The 20,906-nt window shown below is 47.6% G+C and overlaps 1 protein-coding gene across 1 annotated transcript; it reads left to right on the top strand.

Annotated features, from left to right (window-relative positions):
• The first annotated feature begins 101 nt into the window (after positions 1–101).
• Positions 102–20,248, top strand: ism2a (isthmin 2a). Its single transcript, XM_076978282.1, has 6 exons — positions 102–799; positions 6,946–7,182; positions 9,132–9,417; positions 14,752–14,889; positions 15,684–15,752; positions 16,921–20,248. The coding sequence occupies exons 1-6, from the start codon at positions 671–673 to the stop codon at positions 17,436–17,438; spliced, it is 1,377 nt and encodes a 458-aa protein (XP_076834397.1). The 5' UTR covers positions 102–670; the 3' UTR covers positions 17,439–20,248.
• Positions 20,249–20,906: the final 658 nt, after the last annotated feature.

Genomic DNA, 20,906 nt, shown 5'->3' with positions numbered 1-20,906 from the left:
GGACCCGGTGTGGACCCGCCTGCCCAGCCCGTCCGGGGTCCAAACCCACCAATGAAACACGTTTGAAGGTCGGAGGTGGCGCCACAAAAGCACATGCAGGATCTGCAGACCCACACACGCACTAGGGGGGGAGTGCAATAGTTGCTTGAAGTTTTGGAGAGTTTTGAAAATCCCAGGGGGGTATTTTCTTTTTTTTAAAGATTTGGACCTTTTCAGTTGGTGTTTTAACAGCTGAAGCCCAGAGTGGCGCTGCGCCGTGGTGGAGAAGCTATCACACCAAGGATACAGTTACGGTCCTGAAGACCTCCATCCAGCCTGCAGGACGCCCTCACACATGGACGAGCATCAACAGGACCTCTTTAGTCACAAATGTCTTCACTGGCGGCGTGGACGGTACTTTAGGGTTCGGGGGGTCGTGACTGATGATCAGTCGTGCGCAAGTTAACCGCTGAGATGTTTCCGGAGCTTCTCCATGCGACGAGAACATAATCCAAGCGCGTTATTCAGACGTTGACCGGATTTTAATAAAGTTACGCCGAACTCTGATGGATTGTGTTTCATGAGCCCACATCACTGACAAAGAACGACTCGAATAAAGTGTTGGACCCAGTTGGAGCCCAGTGTTTGGAGAGGGGGGGGCATCGCAAGAAGCGCTTTATTCTGCGGAGATATGCGGACACGGAGGGACGTTTTGCGGTGGGCTGCCTTACTGACACTGTTCCTTCTGTCAGTTGAGGGTTTCCCCTCCAAAAAGCGCAGGACGAGTAACCCCAAGACGAGGAGCAGCACGTCTCTGGCGGTACGTTCACACGGGTGTAGTTTAATCCACCCTAAAGTGGGTTTATTAGGGCGCGTTTCCGTGGGATTCACGCGCTATACGTCGGATTAGGCAATGCGCGTCACCGGTTGTCTTGCGTGTTTTTCACACTTGTGGTAACAGTAGTAATGGACTATGGTTTATCATTAGGACATATCGCACCATTTTATGTTGAGCGTGGATGAATGATGACTACATGGTTTAGATTATGTATAATTGCATAAAAACATGAGTTTTGCTGCTTATGTAATTTTGAGTTACCCCAAGTTTGCCAGATGAACAGGACCGAACCATGCAGGTCCAATAATGGTACAGCACCTGTCCCAGTACTGACTGTTGCAGCTCCGGGTTTGACTTGTTATCCTCTTTCTTATACCAGATTTTACGTTTTGCACGAAGAGTCTGAGCATAGTTGCAGCCCTTTGCCATTATAAAGTGCGTCTCCGCGGGAGAGCTCGGTTTCTCGTGCACGACCAGCAGGTTCCGTGTGCGTTTGGACGTAGACGGATGTCATGGCGTGAAGGAGCAGAACTTTGATTTGAGGTCATCTCCTCCTCCGCGTGTTAATCACCAGCTACCTGATAAAGGGTGACTAATGATGGGAACGACGTCGTAAGCAATAAAGACCTGCGTGGTGTAAATATCCCAGATTGGTGCAGTAAATCAGAACAAGTGTTGGATCCCTGTTTGCTGTAAAGTGTTGTCTGTGGTGTACTTACATGGCAGTATGGAGGCTCTTCGGTATCATAACCCCCAACCTAGATCACCACTGTGTAGAGGTGTGGTAGATAAAGCACTTAACCCCATCTCACGGTCTGTTGAGGGTGCTTAGTCCTGATGGATAATAGTTTCATGTGCACGAAAGGTGTGAATACCCTTCACTTTCAGAGAATGGCATCACAGTGGCTAAGCCAAACTAGGAGAAGATCAGACATGACAGTAAAGCCATGATTCTCTGCATATACCTTCAAACACAAGCTTTATGGAGTGTTACCAGAGGAAGGAAATGCATATTTAACCCAGACAGATTTTTATTAGCATACTGTCTTTCTAAATGACGTATTTTAACTTGCATACAGAAGCCCTTTCTATGCTCAAAAAGTAACTGAACCTCCAGGGCTTTATAGTGGTCTAGTTCTCCCAATAAATGGGTCAGGGGTCTAGATTGAGGTCCGTATGTATACAAGCGCAGCAGGGGGGCAGGCGGCAGTCGCGAGTTTAGCCGCTCCGTGTGAAAAGAGACGTGAAGACCTTCTGTTCTGACGGAGCATCTTTGTGCAGCATACATACACTCCTTTCTCCTCGCCACCGTGCTGCGACCTGTGTGGGTCACCTGTGCCGCGCGGGACCAAGCGGAGCTGCGAACGGCCCGCCTGTGGTACAGAGGGAGAGGGGGTCAGTTCTGGGATAGTGGGAGATGAGCTGGACAGCCAACGCCACACTTCCCGGAGGGCGTCGCATTCGCAAGTGTGTTCAGAAGTTCACATTGCTGCTCTTTACCGTGGGGTGCCTGCTGACTGCAAAGCTCTCAAGTGTCCAGAGCCTTAATTGAGGTTAAGCTGAAAGCTGAAACCATAAACCATAAACCGCGTTTCAAAGTATATGGTGCAAGCTCTGGTACATGCTGCGGATGCCATGTCCAGGATTTAAAGCTGGGATACTAGTCAGTGCTTTAGTGAACACCGCAAGAACACACATGGATCCAGCCTCACTCCTGGAATGAATACGGTGAACTAAGCATATATCGCTGACTTCTGCCATCTTGGTGGAGTTGAAGTGGGGAGGTTAGAATATACATCTACCTATTTAATGGCGCAAAGCTAAACAGACCCAGGAAGCAGAAACCCTTAGGTAGTCATACACGTTTTTATTCCTGGATAATCCTCAGGAATTGGTCTGATGAAAAATTTGTCATGATAAGCTGGCTGTTGCTTCTTTACATGACATTTACATGACATTTACATGACAAACAAGCATGTAAATAATTTTGAGTGAGCGCCTCCAAAAAGCCACAAAGTTACAGATTTGTGGTTTGCCAACAAAATATAATTTAATAGGCCGTGTTTCCATGTCATAGTGAGACAGTTATATGATGTAAAAGACTCACGTTTGAGTTAGGGTTTAGAGAAACGCGTTTGAGTTAGGGTTTAGAGAAACACGTGTGAGTTAGGGTTTAGAGAAACACGTTTGAGTTAGGGTTTAGAGAAACACGTTTGAGTTAGGGTTTAGAGAAACACGTTTGAGTTAGGGTTTAGAGAAACACGTTTGAGTTAGGGTTTAGAGAAACGCATTTGAATTAGGGTTTAGAGAAACACGTTTGAGTTAGGGTTTAGAGAAACGCATTTGAATTAGGGTTTAGAGAAATGTTAGAGAAGGGTTTCTAAGCACACCCAAAAGGTACTGTTAGAAGAGCCCTCTTCTAACTCTTTCTACCTCGAGTTTTTTCTATGAGTACTGTTGGATCCAGTCCACCTTGATGTATACAGTATGCGAATTCATACAGTTACTGTGCGTCAACTGTAATTTCCTCTGGGAACGTGATTTCCGAGTCCTCTGGGAACGTAGTAGAAGGATTTTGAAAGTTGTCTGTTTTCTCATATGTGACCAATCAGATTTGACATGCATTGATCTCGGTGTTCATGCTTTGGATTTCACATCCTGTACGCCGAGGTGTTTAGCTGTATAACAGCCCTGCAAGGAATAAAAGGTTCTGACACAGTAATTAATCCTCATGCATATAAAGGAGAAAACCGTTTTCTTCCTCCTTTAGGTGAGGACTAATCAGATCCATCCTCTTCAGTGAATTATAACCAAGCTCCAGGGTTTTCCATTCTAATACATTCCACTTGGCCTCAGTAGGTAATGCTTGTGGGGGTGTTAAAGAAATCGGCCTTTATGAGAGAAAGAGAGTGTGTTTGTGTGTGTGTGTGTGTGTGTGTGTGCACGCTCTCGTGCTTGCTTGCGCACTTCCAGTGCTGGTCTAGACTCTGGTGCAGACAGGAGATCGTAACCTTGGTGGTAGATCGATGGCTTCATCACACTAAGCCAGTTGGAGGTCAGCTCACGGTCTGGGTGCAGGTTTGACATTATTCTTGGCAAACTGTGTCTGTTTGTTTTCTTGGCCCTCCTCCCTCAATGACGAGGAGGCACAATGGCTGCTTGTGAGATGCCGTGTACACCGATGCTATCTGGACATGCCAACTAGATCAGATTATAGCATCATGGCATGCAGGAAAACGAAAGTAAGAAAAGAAAACCGGAAGAGGCACTCTGTTTGTGGCAAGTTGGGGGCAAGTCAACCTTCATTCCTGCAGCGCCCCCAACTGGTTGGTTTAGGTGTCGGCATTCTGCCATTTCTGGCCCCTCTGTCTGACTGGTCAGGAATTCGAGCTCCAGGGACTTCGAATTAAAGTGGGTTGTTGTGGGCCGCTGCACACCACAGGAACGTCCTCTCTGCAGTTTGTTTTCCATTATTAAGTTTCATTACTCATCTAAAAGTGAAGCCATTCTTTCCTTGTTTGACTCAGGATTCAGCCATTTCACTGATGCAGAGGAAGAGACTAATCCAGATGGTGCTGTTTTGAGGGAGTGGTGTGTCTTGCCCTCTTCTGCCAGGGTTGAGCACCCCATGACTCGGTGACTCATGACACAGTGAGGTAGAAGGTCTGAGAGATCTGAGGAAGGCTTCTCCACACCTCGTTCTTCTTGTTACAGGCTACTGGGAAAGACGAAGTGATTTAGTAGAACTGGTCTCATGGTTGATGGCACCTGTCAACCCATAGCTTCACACTGTCTCTCCTCTTTCAGGAGATCTCTTGTAGCTAGACGGATGAACTGACTCATGAGAGCTTTCACGGTTTAGAACATTTAGTATTATTCAAAAGTAATTGTACATTAAAAAAAGCAATTTGTCAAAATTAAATACTTAAATCACCAGTTTTACTTTGCTCAATGTTGTCCTGGACTTATCAAAACGTTTTAATGTTCAGCTCTATTAATTTTGGTAAAGTGACTTTGGCTCAGCATGAGACCACCGATTGTTGTAAGAACACAAAAGACGCCTGTCTCCTAAACCCAGGCGAGCTGAAATCCAGTCGAGCAGTGCTGTGAACATCATCTGGAAAAGAGGACGTGTGTGTGTGTGTGTGTGAGTGAGAGAGAGAGAGAGAGAGAGAGAAGTGAGACAAGACAGGCTACACACGATCAGTGGAGGAAGTCTTTGATCAAGCAGGCTCTAACCCCCCTCCACGAGGAGATGAGAGGAACCAATCAAATCAGGCATCCAGATGTGCGCATGGAAGAATCACGCAGATGTGGATGAAGTAGACAGCACACAGACGTGGGTCTTTCAGAGTCCATGACCCGTGCTAATCAAGAAGTGTTGTAGAAGATAGAAGCTCGGGGAGGGAGGGGAGGAGACAGAGGCAGGGACGGTCTGATGAACTATGGCTACGGCCATCCATTATTGATCCCTAAAAAGCGAAATTTGGATTCAGATTTACAGAGGTAATTGTTAAGGATGGTGATTCAGAGGGTATTGATCGGGCCGGATGGGTGCCGTGTGGAGCGTTTGTGTGGTTCGTGGCGTTTGCTTCGTCTTGCTGCATGGCTGCTTTTTGATGTCCCCGGTAGGCCGACGGACTCTGCACGAGCTCTTTGAAGTAAGGAAGAGACCAGGATGTTGAGGCCCAACCTGACTGGTTCTCATCTGGTGCTGTTAAAGCAGGCATTTAGTTCATAATGATAGTCACATCGGAGGAAGGGAGACTTCTCAGAACTGAGTCGATCTGGGCTCATCACTGGAACACAGAAATGGCCCATGAACCCTAACCCTAAAAATGAATTAGTTAGTACACACACACTAAACAATTATCTTGAAATATGAGGAGGTTATATAGAGATCCTGTGAAAAACCGATCAAAGTCTGACACAGAACTGTGAACGTGGAGGTTTGTAGAGACTAACGGCGGGACAGGGGCTTCCTGGACTGTCACGCCTGTTGATGGAGAGCAGATGAAGTTCAAAGCTCTTGCAGAGTGGAGGTTTGTACTCGGGACGACCGGCGGCCGCTTCCTTACCTCAGATTTCAGGTCTCCGCACTAAAGTAAACCAGATGAAAGATGCACATCCCTTAATATGTAATAATTTGACTTGCGTGCGCCAGTCTGGGCCCTTCTCCAGTGCTTCAGCTCTCCGCCTCCTTGACCGTCAAGCTTAACGTCAGCCAGCTGTCAGGAGGCGGAGCCTCGTCAGGAGGCGGAGCCCCGTCGTTCTGCAGGCGAGGGAGACGTGCGGCCCAGCCCAATGCCGCTTCTCCCTGCGACTGTGATCTTTCCCGGATCACCGTGTTTTTGTTTGGTTGCTAACAGGAACCCTGCGGAGCACCGAGGTTCGGGCTTTGATAAGCAGCATGTGTAGGATGGTGGTCTAAAAACAACAGCACTGCTTCTTATCAGATGGTACCACAGTGTCAGATAGGTTGTGTAACAGATTGTCTGAAGATGTTGCAGTGTACTTTAATTTCAAAAGCTTGAAGGTACACTGACCAGCGTGTTTAAGGACTCTTTAGCATTATCAAACATCATAAAAACAACGATTTATATACCTATATCTTAGACTTAGAAGAGGTAAACAGGTTTTAAAGCAATACAGTGAAAAAAATGACCAACATTATTCACCTAATCCCTCTGTAAAATCTGCTTGATATGCTGTCATGTGGTAGACATCTCACTCCAGATGGGTTTATTTGAAACCCCAGCCCTTTCTCATAAGATTGCAAGGACACAGCTGTATGGATTTGATATGGTTTTGGACTATGGCAGATCTTCTAACCTTTTTCACATCCATGCTGTAATTTTTTTAAAGAAAAAATGTATTTTCTTCCTTTTTGTTCTTCAAGAAATATTTCATAGGTGCTCTAATTTGATCTTTTTATTTGAGTCTCTGGGTCTTGTGGTTTTTTTTAATCAACCCATCTCTTTTTGGTGAAAACATCAATCTTGACATCAAAGCCAAATGATGATGCATGGATTATAAACCGAGAGTTTATAATAGAGACATTCACGTGATACAGATGTGTGAACAGTCAACAAATGCGACAATCAGCAAAACCGTGTGTGTCTCCTCAGGCTGGAGACCAAGCCAGTTCCGTGGAGGCCGGGCGGATGCTTGAGAAACTTCAGCAGCAGAACCAGCTGAGGGGGGATTCCCCCCAGAGGCAGCACAAGCGGAGATGGTCCCAGCTCCGCCCAGACACAGCCCTGCCCAAACCTGTGCCCAAGGAAGAGGAGCCATTCATCTTGGACCTGAAGAACTTTCCGGACCTCGCCAATGCTGACCTGGGCTCACAGAATCCAAATATTCAGGTAAGGCCCACACTTTTCTGTCTGTGTGACGATTTAGTGTTGCTAGCCTACCATTGCTGCTATAAATAATAGTTCCATATGTATAGTGTATGTACAGTCTAAATATATTATATTATATATATATATTATTGTCCCCTCAGGGAAGTTTTTCAACCCATACGCAAATTAACTTACATACTTCACATATACATCATCACTTTACTTAAAAATGACGAAGTTTCACAGCCAGCCAGCATCAAAAAAGGTACATTTATTGTACATAAAGTCTGTTTAAAAAAGCAAGCAGACTGTTTACTGAATGGCTAAGTCTTTGAATAGCAAGAGAAATTGTGCTAGATCAATCATTTTGCCCCTTGGGGTTTTGAGGCCGTTCTTTGTAGATGGTCTGTGTATCTTGGCCATACTGCTAATTTGAAAACCACTGTTGACTTTGAGAGGCATTTATGTTGAACCAAATGTGTATGCCTTGGTGGCAATGCTGAAACTTTCCCACCTCTCTCCACACTAAATCAACTCACAGTTTGGAGAAATGGATTAATTTAGCTTGGCAGCACTTTGCAGTGGATGTAATTAACCTGTGAACCCGTTGTTGCTCACTGTTATTACAAAGTGTGGTGCTATGATTACAAAAGGGAGTGGGGTTTCCATGGAGATGTTGGCTGTGTCACAGCTACTCTTAAGCAGAGAGACCTCTTAAGTTACCCCAGGAGAGACTTTAGTGCTGGTGCGGCCCGGTCCGGACGGCCCACTCGGACCCCTTCGCAGAGTTTGTAAGAGGGAACAAAGAAGTCCAAAAGGTAAAAGGCCAGAGTATTATTATAGCAGGCCGTTTTTAACGTTCACGGCAAGAGCTGATCTGTCTTTAAATGATTTTTTAAAGTGAGGTAAAGGGTTATTTTTTTTAAAGCTTTTATGAGGTTTATACGTGCACGAGGATTTGACTGGAAATGGATTTAGACTTCTGGGTAAAAGTACACAAGAGGACACTGGTATCCAAATGTACTTTCATAACAGGGAAAAAGCTTAAGTCATTCAATTGGGAACAGTTCGTCCTGCGTACATACCAGACAAAGCGGTCTTTGTTTTTATGTGTCCTTCCTTTAAGTAGTGGGCTTTGTAAAGTTTACAAGGATATATGCTTTTTATAAGGATATATATATTTTACCACACTGGATACTTAAAATAATGTTAAGAGAGTTTTCGAGACCAGGAAAGATAAAATTGTGAAAACACTGTCGCTAGTATAGTCCTGAACAACACACAGCACCACTTCATCCTCTATCCACAACCTGCCAAACGTGTTTCCGTATAAGTCAATCTAAAGCCGACCACCACACAGGGCAGCTCTTGGGCAGGGCCTACGTAGACCCCAAGCGAACCTCAAAACCTCAAAAACACCTCAAACGTTTGGCGGTCGTCTACCGTGAAGCCGTGACGGTTTGTCTAAACAGCGTGCATTTTCATTGATTTCAGTTGTGATAATCTTCTTAGCAGGGACTCTTCTGTCTGTGTCCAGACTCCCGGGACGTTGAGCGCACAGTCGGGGGGAACGATGTAATCGCCGTGGCCACGGTAGCTTAATCACTGCGCTAAACAGCACTGTGTCTTTATAAACAGCTGCCGCAGCCATCTGATCGTTACGTGGAGAGGAATATAAACAGCCTGCTCTTTGTCTAGGCCTGTCGAGGGGGATGACTGGAGCTTCCCTGTCGCCCGGTAGTTTTGCCTCCGCTGGGAACCCGCAAGCCCGGGCATGTCGAGTAGAACGCTGTCACCATGCAAGCATCCTCCCTAGAACCCCGATGCGGGGACGGTGAAAGGGTCTTTCGTTGTAGAGCGGCGAGCCTCACCCCTCTTTGGCAGCCGGCATCGCTGACGGCACTGCAGTGCTCATCCTCGCCTGCGCTTCGAAAAAAGCCGTCACCCCTTCTCTCTCCTCTTTTTTTCAGGTGACCATTGAAGTTGTGGACGACCCTCAGATGGAGGTTGAGATGGACCTGGCTAAGGAGGGCAGGAACGACTGGTCCCTGAGCTCAGAGGAATGGCTGGGTCACAAGAAGCTCTTCTGGCCGCTGTTCTGGGAGTACCGTGACTCCAGCGAGGAGAGTCCGGGCCAGGCCAGCCTGGAGGACAATGGCGAGGACCTCGACTATGACGGGGATGACTCTCTTCTGAGTGGAGTGGGAGTAGACTGGGGCAACCGTTGGAAGGCCTGGGACTCCATGGAGAATTATGGTATGAAAGCATCAACCGTCTTCTTAAAGTGATTCTGTCTGGATAAGGTGATAAGGAACCCAGAGGTCAGGGGTCAGTGGTCAGGACCATAGGCCCCTGACAGTAAAGATGACTCCAGTATGGGCAAGCAGTAAATGGTCAAACTGGCAGCCCTCAAATACAGCGACAGCCATGCTGTTGCAACTTTGACTCTGACTTGTTATTCAAAAGTATTCACAGAAAGTGCTTTTGCTAAAGTGCTTTTTGCTGAAGCGGGCGGCAGACTGCGGCCTTCTGGGTAGGCATGGCATGATTTCTGCACTCGGAGACCGCTATGTAAACACACCATTCCTGTCGCCAGTCTCGGTGTCTTTCTTCAGATGCATATCAGTAGTAAACCAAGAAAAAAAAAAGAGAACTTAATTGAATCTACCCCATTCTATCATTCTATTGGTCACACTATAATATATTTGATCAGTCACATTTTTTAAATGGTTGCTGGTGTCTGATCTTTTTGTCTGATCTTCATCCAAGTGTCTAACTTGCTGCCATGGGAAGCCATGACCAGAGGTGGGGACTCGAGTCACATGACTTGGACTCGAGTCAGACTCGAGTCATTAATATTAAGACTTTTGACTTGACTTGAAAAAATATTCAGAGACTTAGACTTGACTTGGACTTTTACACCAATAACTTGGGACTTGAATTGGACTTGAACCTGTTTACTTGCAAAGACTTGATTTTTTTTTACCCCAAATTAAAATTTTAAAACGCATATTAATATTTATAAAGTGCGCCCCATTAATTTCATTTCCGTCCTTCTGACGCAGACCAGTCCTCTGCTTTTCCACACTCTGTACGTGTGTGTGTGCGTGAGCTGCAGCACAACCAATCAAATGGGGGGTTGGCGAACGTAAATTTTTACCGGGCGGGGTGTAAAATGGACACAAATTAAGTATTATATCGCGGTCGATCGATCGCCAGTGGTTGGTGCCAGAGCGAACTAGTAACTCATTTAATCATAGATGTGGATCAGAGGTAAATAAACTAGATTTTTTTCCGGCGTGAGAAATCGGATGTGTGGCGTGAGAGCGTGTGAAGACGGTCAAATGCGTGTGTCTCACGCTTAATGCGTGAGAGTTGGCAACCCTGGGTTCTGTATCTGAACTCGGGGAAGAGAGCCTCTCTCTGTCACCATCATAATATCTAGTTCTATCTCAGCATGGATTGTGTATTTGAAGACATCTACGTCGAGAAAAAAATATATTGACAAAAGTGGAGCGAGTTTTCAGCTATGGGGACATCATTCATCATGCACAAATGACATACAGACTTTTGGCCAGCAAATGCAATGCAGAATAGTTTACTGAAATGTCTAAAGTTGCAGATTCCTGTTAATTGTTCAGTTCTTATATTTGTTTGTCTTGTGTCACTCACACATGTTCTCCAAGAAACCAGATAAGAGAAGAGAGGGAAAATGCTGGTTCTTTGTATTGTACTGTGAAAATATCAGCACTTTTTATTTGAACATGGAGTTCTACTTATGACTTTTTCACAGAATATTTATTTCTGGTAAATTGTAGTTTAAAGTATGAATATTTTTGCAGCTAAGTTTAACAAATTGAACTGTGCAATAAAGAGGTGTAATTTTAATTTTTTTTTATACTTCGTGTTTTCAGTTGCACATGTTTTATCAAGATTTGAGGAGAATACAGATTTAAAAAAGAACGCATATTTACATTTAAAATATACCTGCAACATTGGTAAAAAAAAAAAAAAAGACTCGAAAGGACTTGAAATTCCAAGTTTCAGACTTGGGACTTGACTTGACTGTTGCCTGTCTTGACTCGAGACTTGACTTGACTTGAGTGTCTTTGCTTGAGACTTGACTCGGGACTTGAGGTATAAAGACTTGGACTTACTTGAGACTTGCAAAACACTGACTTGGTCCCACCTCTGGCCATGACAGAGAGGTGATACAAGTCCTGAAGCTTAACCCTTGAATCCAGTGATGGATGTGCATGGGTGGAGAGAGACAGGGATGGTGGGGGAGCCAGAACCCCCCCTCTCCACCCTCGCAGTGTCCAGCACGGCTAACGGTGGAGGGTGGAGTCCGGCGGTGCCGACTGTGGCCTCTCCGCTGGTCAAGAACTAATATTTGTGTTTAATCGCACAACAGATTGAAAGAGGCCAGGAGGCGGTGGCTGGGGGGAGGGGCGACGGCCAGGAGAAGGGGCGACGGCCAGGGGGAGGAGCTACAACCAGGGGGAGGGGTGACAGCCAGAGGGAGGAGCTACGGCCGGGGGGGGGGGGGGGGGGGTGCTTTGAGTCCGCTGCGACACTTTTTAGTGCTCTGCATCTAACGCTGGACCCCTATCTCCCCTAAACAGTCTCTCGCCATTTCTCAACTGCCAAGTTGTTCTCGACTGAAGCCTCTGTTACCAACATGGACACCTTGTGAAAAAGAAGGATGCTTTGTAAGACTACAGTGTTTTGGAAGAATGTTTTAAGAGTTTGCTGTTTGTTTTTTTTGTCATGGAGTTTCTAGCCGAAAAGCTTTGTTCACTGTGTTACATCAAATTCAGTATCAGTTCCATCAGAGGTTAACTCCACTCGGTTTAGCTGTGCCACCTGAGTGTGATTTGTGTACCAGGGGCTCCCAGGTCTTGTTTGAATAACACATTATCCCAGCATCATTAGAGGGGGAAACTCAAGTGACGGTTGGGTCAAACACAACCGCCACCCAGAAGAAACGCATTACTGTACAGCCCCGTGCTACTGACCCCCTCACCCCGCCCTCCATCCCCGCCCCCTGCCCCGCCCACCTGTCTCGCCCCCATCACCTCAGAGAGCACTGCGCTTTGAAAAGCAACTAATGAGTGTACTTAGTGTAAGGACTCGACTGCATACAAACAAGACCGAATGTGAAAGAGAAGAGGGCGACAAGCCACATTACTAACGACGCGGTTTGAGCACAATCGCCAGGCACTTAGCAACATAACGTTTTCCTGTAATTACGGATGGCGGCCGTGAGCTGCACAGTGGCCTGGTAGTGAGTAGGACATGTTCCTACTGGGATTCCTCCTGGCAGACATGTAGTTAAAGGAGAAGTTTGGGGTTTTTTTTCAACCAAATGCCTATTATAGTAATTGTTTTCTATCATATATATTCCTGAAAGACTTTCAACACTCACTAAATGTACAACTTCTCAGTCTTGTATTGGGCCCGGCACAGTCCTGCAGAGATTGTTCAAGCTTTCAAAAGCCCAGATAAATCTCCTTTCGGAAACATGTGTTTTTGTGTATTTTATGTTTTCCGAAGGCTTTGAGTGTCCCTTGCTACCGCCTTTTTGAGGCTTGTTGTGAAGTCTGCAATCGTCATGTTCCCGTTCTCCATGTGCGTGATTTTGTGTGTTTGTTTTGTTGATGGAACGTGTTTCTGAGGCTGTTTTTGAAAAGCATATTCACCGGTTCTTTGGAACACTTAAACGAACAGCCTTTGCTAAAGCCCACAGTGATGCTACAGGCAATTGCCAAGTCTCTGAATAATGAAAAAACAGCTTTTTTGTTTTATTAAGGTACGGGCCGAAGAAGAACAGACCGGTCCTTTGATGTCTTTTCTCTTTGCTGACAAGAATTCCGAGATGGTTGTTTTTCAGTCCCGTTTGGAGCTCGTCCAAACATTCCAGGATTACGGATCGCAGAAAAAACACCTGACTGAGAGAAGCGTGTCATCGACACCTCATGTTTCCTTTGGCGCGAGTTTGTGAGTGTGCGAGTTTGTGAGTGTGCGAGTTTGTGAGTGTGCGAGTGGTTGAATTTGCGAGTGGTTGAGTGCCCTCCTTTAGCTACAGCTCTTATGCACATTTACAAGAATGGACCTGCAACCAGCAAGCAACAGCCCAGTAGCTGTAGTTAACATGAATGGTGCACATAGTTAACAACAAGGCTGCACAACAGCTGCATAAACAGGTCATTACTGTGTCAAGCCAATCTAGTGCATTTCATACAGACACTGAGCTTCAATGGCAGTAGTTCTAACACATTTCCCTCTATGGTCCTCCCTGCTCCCACCTCTCATCCACTCACTCACTCACACTCTCTCTCTCTCTCTCTCTCTCGCTCGCTTGCTTGCTCGCTCGCTCACTCACTCACTCACTCACTCACTCCCACCTCTCATCCACTCACTCACTCACACTCTCTCTCGCTTGCTCACTCACTCACTCACTCACTCACTCACTCACTCACTCACTCACTCCCACCTCTCATCCACTCACTCACTCACACTCTCTCTCGCTTGCTCACTCACTCACTCACTCACTCACTCACTCACTCACTCACTCCCACCTCTCATCCACTCACTCACTCACTCACACTCTCTCTCGCTTGCTCACTCACTCACTCACTCACTCACTCACTCACTCACTCACTCCCACCTCTCATCCACTCACTCAATCACACTCTCTATCTCTCTCGCTCGCTCACTCACTCACTCACTCACTCACTCCCACCTCTCATCCACTCACTCACTCACTCACACTCTCTCTCGCTTGCTCACTCACTCACTCACTCACTCACTCACTCACTCACTCACTCCCACCTCTCATCCACTCACTCAATCACACTCTCTCTCGCTCGCTTACTCGCTCGCTCGCTTACTCGCTCGCTCGCTTACTCCCACCTCTCATCCTCATCTCTCTCTCTCTCCCTCTCTCTCTGTTTCTCACTCACTCACTCACTCATTCACTCCCACCTCTCATCCCCTCACTCACTCTCTTTCTCTCTCTCTGAATCACTCACTGACACACTCTCTCTCACTCACTCTCTCTCTCTCTCTCTCTCTCTCTCTCATCACTCCTACCTAATTTCTTTAAGGCAGAGAGCTCTGTTGGGCAGACAACTAAGCCAGCGGTTCGGCGTTCCCTCCGAGGTGTCTTGTCAGGACCCTCACTGAGGTCTATGCCCCTCACGTATTCATCGCGGGACACCAGCGGGACACCAGCAGGACCCGTTACTCCTTCATTAGGGGGGAATATGCGATATTCGTTTAGTGGAGCATCGTTAGGCCTTGCTGCGGTAGATCAGCCAGGAGGAAACCGTTAAAGCGTTCTTACTTTAGCGGTCTCGTGAAGGGGGACTTCAAATGGCGCTCAGGTTTCGAACAGCAGCAGGTAGAGAGCTTAAGGATCAGGCCACCAGGGGGATCGGGAGGTCCGGTATGAGGGTTCTTGCCGGCTCCAGCGATCCTTCCGGCCGCTGGCAGATGCGGAGGAGGTTCTGTGCGCCTCGGGCTCCATAAACGGGTGTGTGACGCCGCTGTGCTGCGTCTCTCTCTCTCTCTCCCCAAAACCCGCAGAGTACGAGGAGGAGGAGTGGAGCGACTGGTCGCCGTGCAGCGTCACCTGTGGCCACGGCAGCCAGAAGAGGGTGCGTTCGTGCGGCTACGCCTGCACTGCTACCGAGTCACGTACGTGTGACCTCCAGCACTGCCCTGGTGAGGCCCCCGACACACACACACACACACACACACACACACACACACACACACACACACACACACAGCCCCCTCTGTTCAGTACCACATGCTCCTTGAGTGTCAGCGTGGAGCTGTCTAAGACTGAACCGATGCCCAGCCTCACCCAGGGCACGAGACTCCACGTTCAGCCTCTCAGATAACCAGCTCTCACAGGCAGCGGCAGGGCGATCAGGTCGCCTATTAGGCTGTGTTTAGGCTTTTCTTTGTACGGAGTGTGCATGGTACAAAACCTCTCCTTGAGTGGCTGCATGGCGTTCTTGGCCTAGCGTGCCATCAGCTCAATGAGGGCTTTCAAGCCTCAGACACATGGGTGAGTCCCGTCTGGAGTCCCCGTGCGCATTGCAAACACACGGACCATTCAGCCCGTCAACTCCCGGGCCCTGGCCTTTAAGCTCCGCCCACTTACTGGAAGACGTGCAGTGGGGCTGCGCTCCATTTGGCACAGGTCAGGCTTCTTGGGCCGGGACGGCGTGAAGCACACAGCGGCAGTCACGGCGAATTGAGGGCGATTTGTCCTCGGATCGCCGTTTGATTCCGCACTCACGGCGTGTAATGGACCGTAATTGGAGGAATTAAATCTCCAACGCCCTCATGTCTATTACTGGCTCGTGCACACATGGTGGCCACAGGCAGGGGTGAACAACCCCTGGGGACCTGCCCAGTTACCTCCTCCGAGGGGTAACTTGGGGGTCTGGAGCACTCGGGGCTTGTAGTGAACTGTGTGTTTCTGCTGTTTCTCCACCTTTCTTCAGGTGACGTGAACGCTGTGACGGAGCTCGCACCGCATCAGATGGTGAACGGCACCGACATCTTCGATACAGGTCTGTTCCATGCCATACAGGTCCATTCTGTGCGGTGCAGGTCTGTTTCATACGGTGCAGGTCTGTTTCGTGCGGTGCAGGTCTGTTTCGTGCGGTGCAGGTCTGTTTCGTGCGGTGCAGGTCTGTTTCGTGCGGTGCAGGTCTGTTTCATATGGTGCAGGTCTGTTTCGTGCGGTGCAGGTCTGTGCGTTTGAGCCTGTTCAAGCACTCTTGATTATTTCTTCCGCACTGTTACATGAGCTCAGTGTAACACCGCATGACACAAACTGGATTCAGAAGGACCCTGGAGGAGTTCACTGAACGTTTATTGTGTGTATTATTGCCATGTGTATTTGTTTTACATATTACACTTTGTTCTTGGAGAATCCCCCAGCCACTCAGCACACGGGGCTCATTTATAATAATTATGAGATTATACTCCATTCAGAGACTTAAGTAATTCCCACTCTCTGAACTAATTGCATTCTAAGCCTTTCTATTTATTCCCTTAAATATTTGCATCATTATCTGTCATTTAGCCCGTGTCCAGTTTAAAGCATGTTTAACCTACAGATGAAATGGCCCTTATCGTTATGGAAACGACTCTTCTGAGGCACCAATCAAAGGAAGAAAACGGGAGTCCAGTTGGACTAGGGGAAAAACACGTTTAAGGTTTTCGGGATTGCTCCACAGAGAGTGCTAAGACCATGAAATACGGGCTTCCCTTCCAACAACACGCTATTTGCTTTGGCCGTTTTTTCCCTGGTCTCTCAATCCTGGCATTGAACCTGGAACAGGATAGCTCTCTTTATATAACCATAATAATAATGAATGCAATATGAAAACATAATAAGACAAAGTGTCCGGCACTTTTGTTAACTCGCTCCTTTTAAAATTCAAATACAAATTACCTCGCAATATAAATGTTTCTAATGAACAGCTTCCAGCGTGGCGCCCACCTCCTGCGTAGATTTTATTCAGCGCTGATTTTCGGTGCTGTCTGTTTCACTTAAATTTGCTTTCCTTAATGCCACATTAGAGAGAAGAGACGTCAGTTACAGTATAAAAAGAGTTGAGCTTATTCACTAGCCGACAGCTGCACTTCTCAGGACCAGATGGTTCCGAGTTCTGTTGCCGGGTCTTTGTACTCGGAGGCCTGACCGCACTTTTTCTCCGTCGGCCCCCGCAGATGTGGACAGCTGTGAGAAGTGGTTGAACTGCAAGAACGACTTCCTGCAGAAGTACCTCCACCAGGTCCTGACGGAGCTCCCCAGCTGCCCGTGCGCCTACCCCTCCGAGGTCGTCTACAGCGCCGTCAACGTCTTCGACGAGGGCCTGCGCAAGACCTACCGTTGGCGGGACGCCAGCGGCCCCAAGGAGCGCCTGGACATCTACAAGCCGTCTGCGCGCTCCTGCGTGCGGTCCATGCTGTCGCTGGACAGCACCACGCTGGCGGCCCAGCACTGCTGCTACGACGAGCGCATGCGCCTGATCACCCGGGGTAAAGGAGCCGGGGCGCCCAACCTCATCAGCACCGAGTTCTCGCCCGAGCTGCACTACAAGGTGGACGTGCTGCCCTGGATCCTGTGCAAGGGCGACTGGAGCCGCTTTCACCAGGTGCGGCCGCCCAACAACGGCCTGCGGTGCCCGGAGAACCCCCGCGAGGACGTGTACATCAACGAGCTGGAGGAGGCGCGGGAGTACTGAGGGTTGGGGGGTGGGGAGGGTTGGGGGTGTAGGTGGGGGTGGAGGAGTTTAAGTGGAGGGGTGTGGATGGGTTTGGCCAACGCCTTCCTCGCTGAACGGTGAAGCGTGGTGTGGTTACGCAGCGTTTTACCACATCGGTGCGAAGTCTTCCGGGGCCGCTTTGGTCGAGGTCACGGTTGTCTTGGCCTGAGGATGGAGATATCAAAATACTAGAGCGTTTAGCTGGAAGTTCATTATGAATTCAGGGTTTGGGAGCATGGTGAGAGAACCCCACACTATTTTTGTACAGCTAAACTGAAAAAAAACATCTAACGCTAACATGTTTGGTCTGGCACCCACAAGGGAAGAAGCTGATGAAACGAGCTGTCTCCAGACACCTTTCTCTAGAGACCCTATTTCTCCCTGCGGCCAGGTTCAGTGTCAGTGAGGGCGGGAGATCGTCGGGGGGGGGGTAAACGTGGAACGACTGTGTGCGTTGGATTCGCGTCAGCTTTCTTTTTTCCCCCTCCACCACGTTCCCTTCAGATGTGTCATGAAAGGAATTCCGGGGCGAGCGGCTCAACCTGCGACGGATTCGAGCAAAATGCCTGGTTTGTTGTCTTAGACTTCAAGCTCAGCCTTAGCCCTCATCCTGCCCGGGGCGAGATCAGGCCAAACAAATCAAACACGAGCCTAAGTGTGGCACGCACTCGGCTTCACCGAACTTCATGGAACAGCTCAGTTCGCCCGTCGTCCCACTCAGACGTACTGAGATCTGGTGTCGTAGGACGTCAGATATTCACACAGCCCGACTGAGACGTCGTCGGCCTGTGGGAGAAGGTGGCAGCAGCATAGAGTGCTCCTCTCGGAACGACCTTTTTAGCGGTGCGAACTGCACTCTACAAAAACGGCTGCGATATTGCTACATTCAGTCTTAGGAAGAACTCAATCCCAACAATTATGTGTGCCAGTGTTTTTCTTTTTATAAGATCACGTCTTTGTGGAGATGGAGGTCTGAGACGGTGGTTGGGTCCACAGCGGTTGGGTCCACAACGCTTGGGCTTGTTTTTGTTCCAGCTGGTGGATGGAACTGTTCGTTCGTTCGATGGAAATGATGCTCATGAAACGCACGATCGGCTCCCTCAAACAGAGCACGCCACACGAAACCACGCTGAACCGACGTTGCTGATCAAAGCCCACTTACGCGGGATGTTATCTTAAGAGCTAAAGCCTATCCTTCGGGGTACGTGATCTGTCTCTCTGAGACGGCGAGGCGCGGAGCAGGGGCTTCACCGCCCAAAGCCGCGATGATGGAAACTGATTCCAGTGCTGCGGTAGAAACATCCACCTTCAGCGACATCTTAATGAGTGAATTCAGAGATGGAGTTCCTCCACCTCAGAAACCTCAGGTGCAGCCCCTTCAGGCAGGTCCCCTCCAGACGTCCATGCTCACGTCTGCCCTCTTCAACAGACCACTCCAGTCTTTAGTAATGTTATTAAAGTTCATTTAGCTTGAGTTTCTCCCTCAACCCCTCACTTGTTTTACAAAAGACAGCAGCAGTTTAACTTAATAAAAGAAAATGCAACTTGATGAAAGATAACCTACGAGTTATATTTTCATAGAGGTTTGGGGAGGTTATTAGTCCTCAGAGGTATTGTGTTCTTTATCAGTCATCATACGGGCCTCTGGTCTCATAGTGCGTTGCTGCTAAAACAGCAAGTGACATGAGTATATCTTCTGCAAATGATTAGTGCATTGCAGCATGGAGAATGTGTCATGGTGCATCTGGGGAAGGAGTGTAATCTCCCCATGTGGGTAACTCTCTACACTCTGGTATGGCGTCATTCCGCACCCTGGAGTCCTGGAGCGGCACGCCATGCTAACGGCGCAGTGGCAGGGGTAAAAAGGGGGGGAAAGGGGGTGAGCTCGTCCTCATGTCTCTTCGCCCTGCTGCACTGGCACCTGGGTGTGGTGTGGGTGTGGCCTGTCTGTGGTGTGGGTGTGGCCTGTCTGTGGTGTGGGTGTGGCCAGCCTTCCTGCAGCTGCTTCACTTCAGCACGGCCTGGGTAGGGCAGTGCAGTCCAGTCTATATCCCAGTCTGGAGCAGGTTTTCATTACCTTATATTACAGAGCCAGGGATCCCGCGGGCAGCGATAGCAAACATCAGGAAACAGCCATAGCTAGAGACTCGTGGATTCTCCAGAATGTTGGACACAAGCCTTCAGATGCTATCGGTGAACTGAATGAAGGGTGCGGATATGTGGGCGAAAAGATGGACACGCTCGTATCTCATTCTGGCTTAAAGATGCTTTGGTGAAAGCTTACGTTTACGTGAAAGTTTATGTTTTCATAGTCCTTCAGGAATATTTGATAAGATTGTGTGTCACTTTTAAGATACTTCTGAAAGAAAGGCACTTTATTTAAAATAGATACGTGGATATATATCTCTTTCTCTCTGTATATACTATCATATATTGAATAATACCTGTAATTTACAATTTACAGACTCTTTGTTTCATTATTGTAAAAGGTCGATTTTCACAAATGCTGCATTCTTAAAGAATTTTGTATGTAATGTAAAATCTCTGGCATGTCTGATTCTTTTGTTAGATGTATTATTGTACAGTATTTATTGTCCACAATCCTATGATGCACTATAAGAAGCTGAGTGAAATATCCCATTCATGGTTGGATTTCTTGAGAAAAGGGTTCGTGCCAGGCCACACACACCACGCTACTTCAGTTATATATGTATATTTTTTAACAGTTGTCATCTCCTTTGTAACAAAAGCTCTGTCAGGCATATAATAAATGTAACACTGACAGATGATGTAAACTCGTGAAGCTGTTTTCATTATTTGGTGATTATAAAGCTCACAGTTCCCGTGGTGTTACTGAGCAGACGTAATTGAAAGGCTGTGTGAGTTCATGATGTGTTTGTAGGTCCCATTCTGTTAAAAGCTTTGAGAGCTTGACACCGAACTGGGATGAAGATTCATCACTTTGAGATTTCCAGTGTACACACACGCACACGCACACACACACACACACACACACACACACACACACACACACACACACACATACACACACATTGCAAATAGAGTTACCTCAGGGCTCTCTGAAGGCTACTGTATCAAATCCCATATGCGTCAACCATTATCAGTACATAGTAAAAAGCAAACTTTTTTTTTTCTTCCTTCCTAGAGAATAACTTTTAAATTATATGAATATTTTAGACTGATATGACTGCTCCTGAATATGAACATCTGACTAAAGTTTAAAGGGAATAATTCATTTACTGCCCCTGGAGTATTTTTAATGATGCACTTTCTGCTACGGTCTCCGTGTGCTGACGTCAGGCCGGAACACCTTGATCAAGTCCACATGTTGTCAATAACAATGACAACAACAGAAATATGTGGCCTTGTACTGGGGCTGAGCTTGGGTTACCAGAGGGAAGGGGTAGAGGGATCTGATCCTCAAGG

The sequence above is a fragment of the Brachyhypopomus gauderio genome, chromosome 17 (assembly GCF_052324685.1).
Source record: "Brachyhypopomus gauderio isolate BG-103 chromosome 17, BGAUD_0.2, whole genome shotgun sequence".
Taxonomy (NCBI): domain Eukaryota; kingdom Metazoa; phylum Chordata; class Actinopteri; order Gymnotiformes; family Hypopomidae; genus Brachyhypopomus; species Brachyhypopomus gauderio.
This window is presented reverse-complemented; position numbering and strand designations above follow the sequence as displayed.

What these genes read in the sequence shown, in the direction of transcription:
- ism2a (XM_076978282.1), top strand. Translation starts at nt 671, where the DNA reads ATGCGGACACGGAGGGACGTTTTGCGGTGGGCTGCCTTACTGACACTG. An exon ending in GGAGCAGCACGTCTCTGGCG is followed by an intron (nt 800 to 6,945) that starts GTACGTTCACAC and finishes GTGTCTCCTCAG; the next exon opens with GCTGGAGACCAAGCCAGTTC. An exon ending in TGACCTCCAGCACTGCCCTG is followed by an intron (nt 14,890 to 15,683) that starts GTGAGGCCCCCG and finishes ACCTTTCTTCAG; the next exon opens with GTGACGTGAACGCTGTGACG.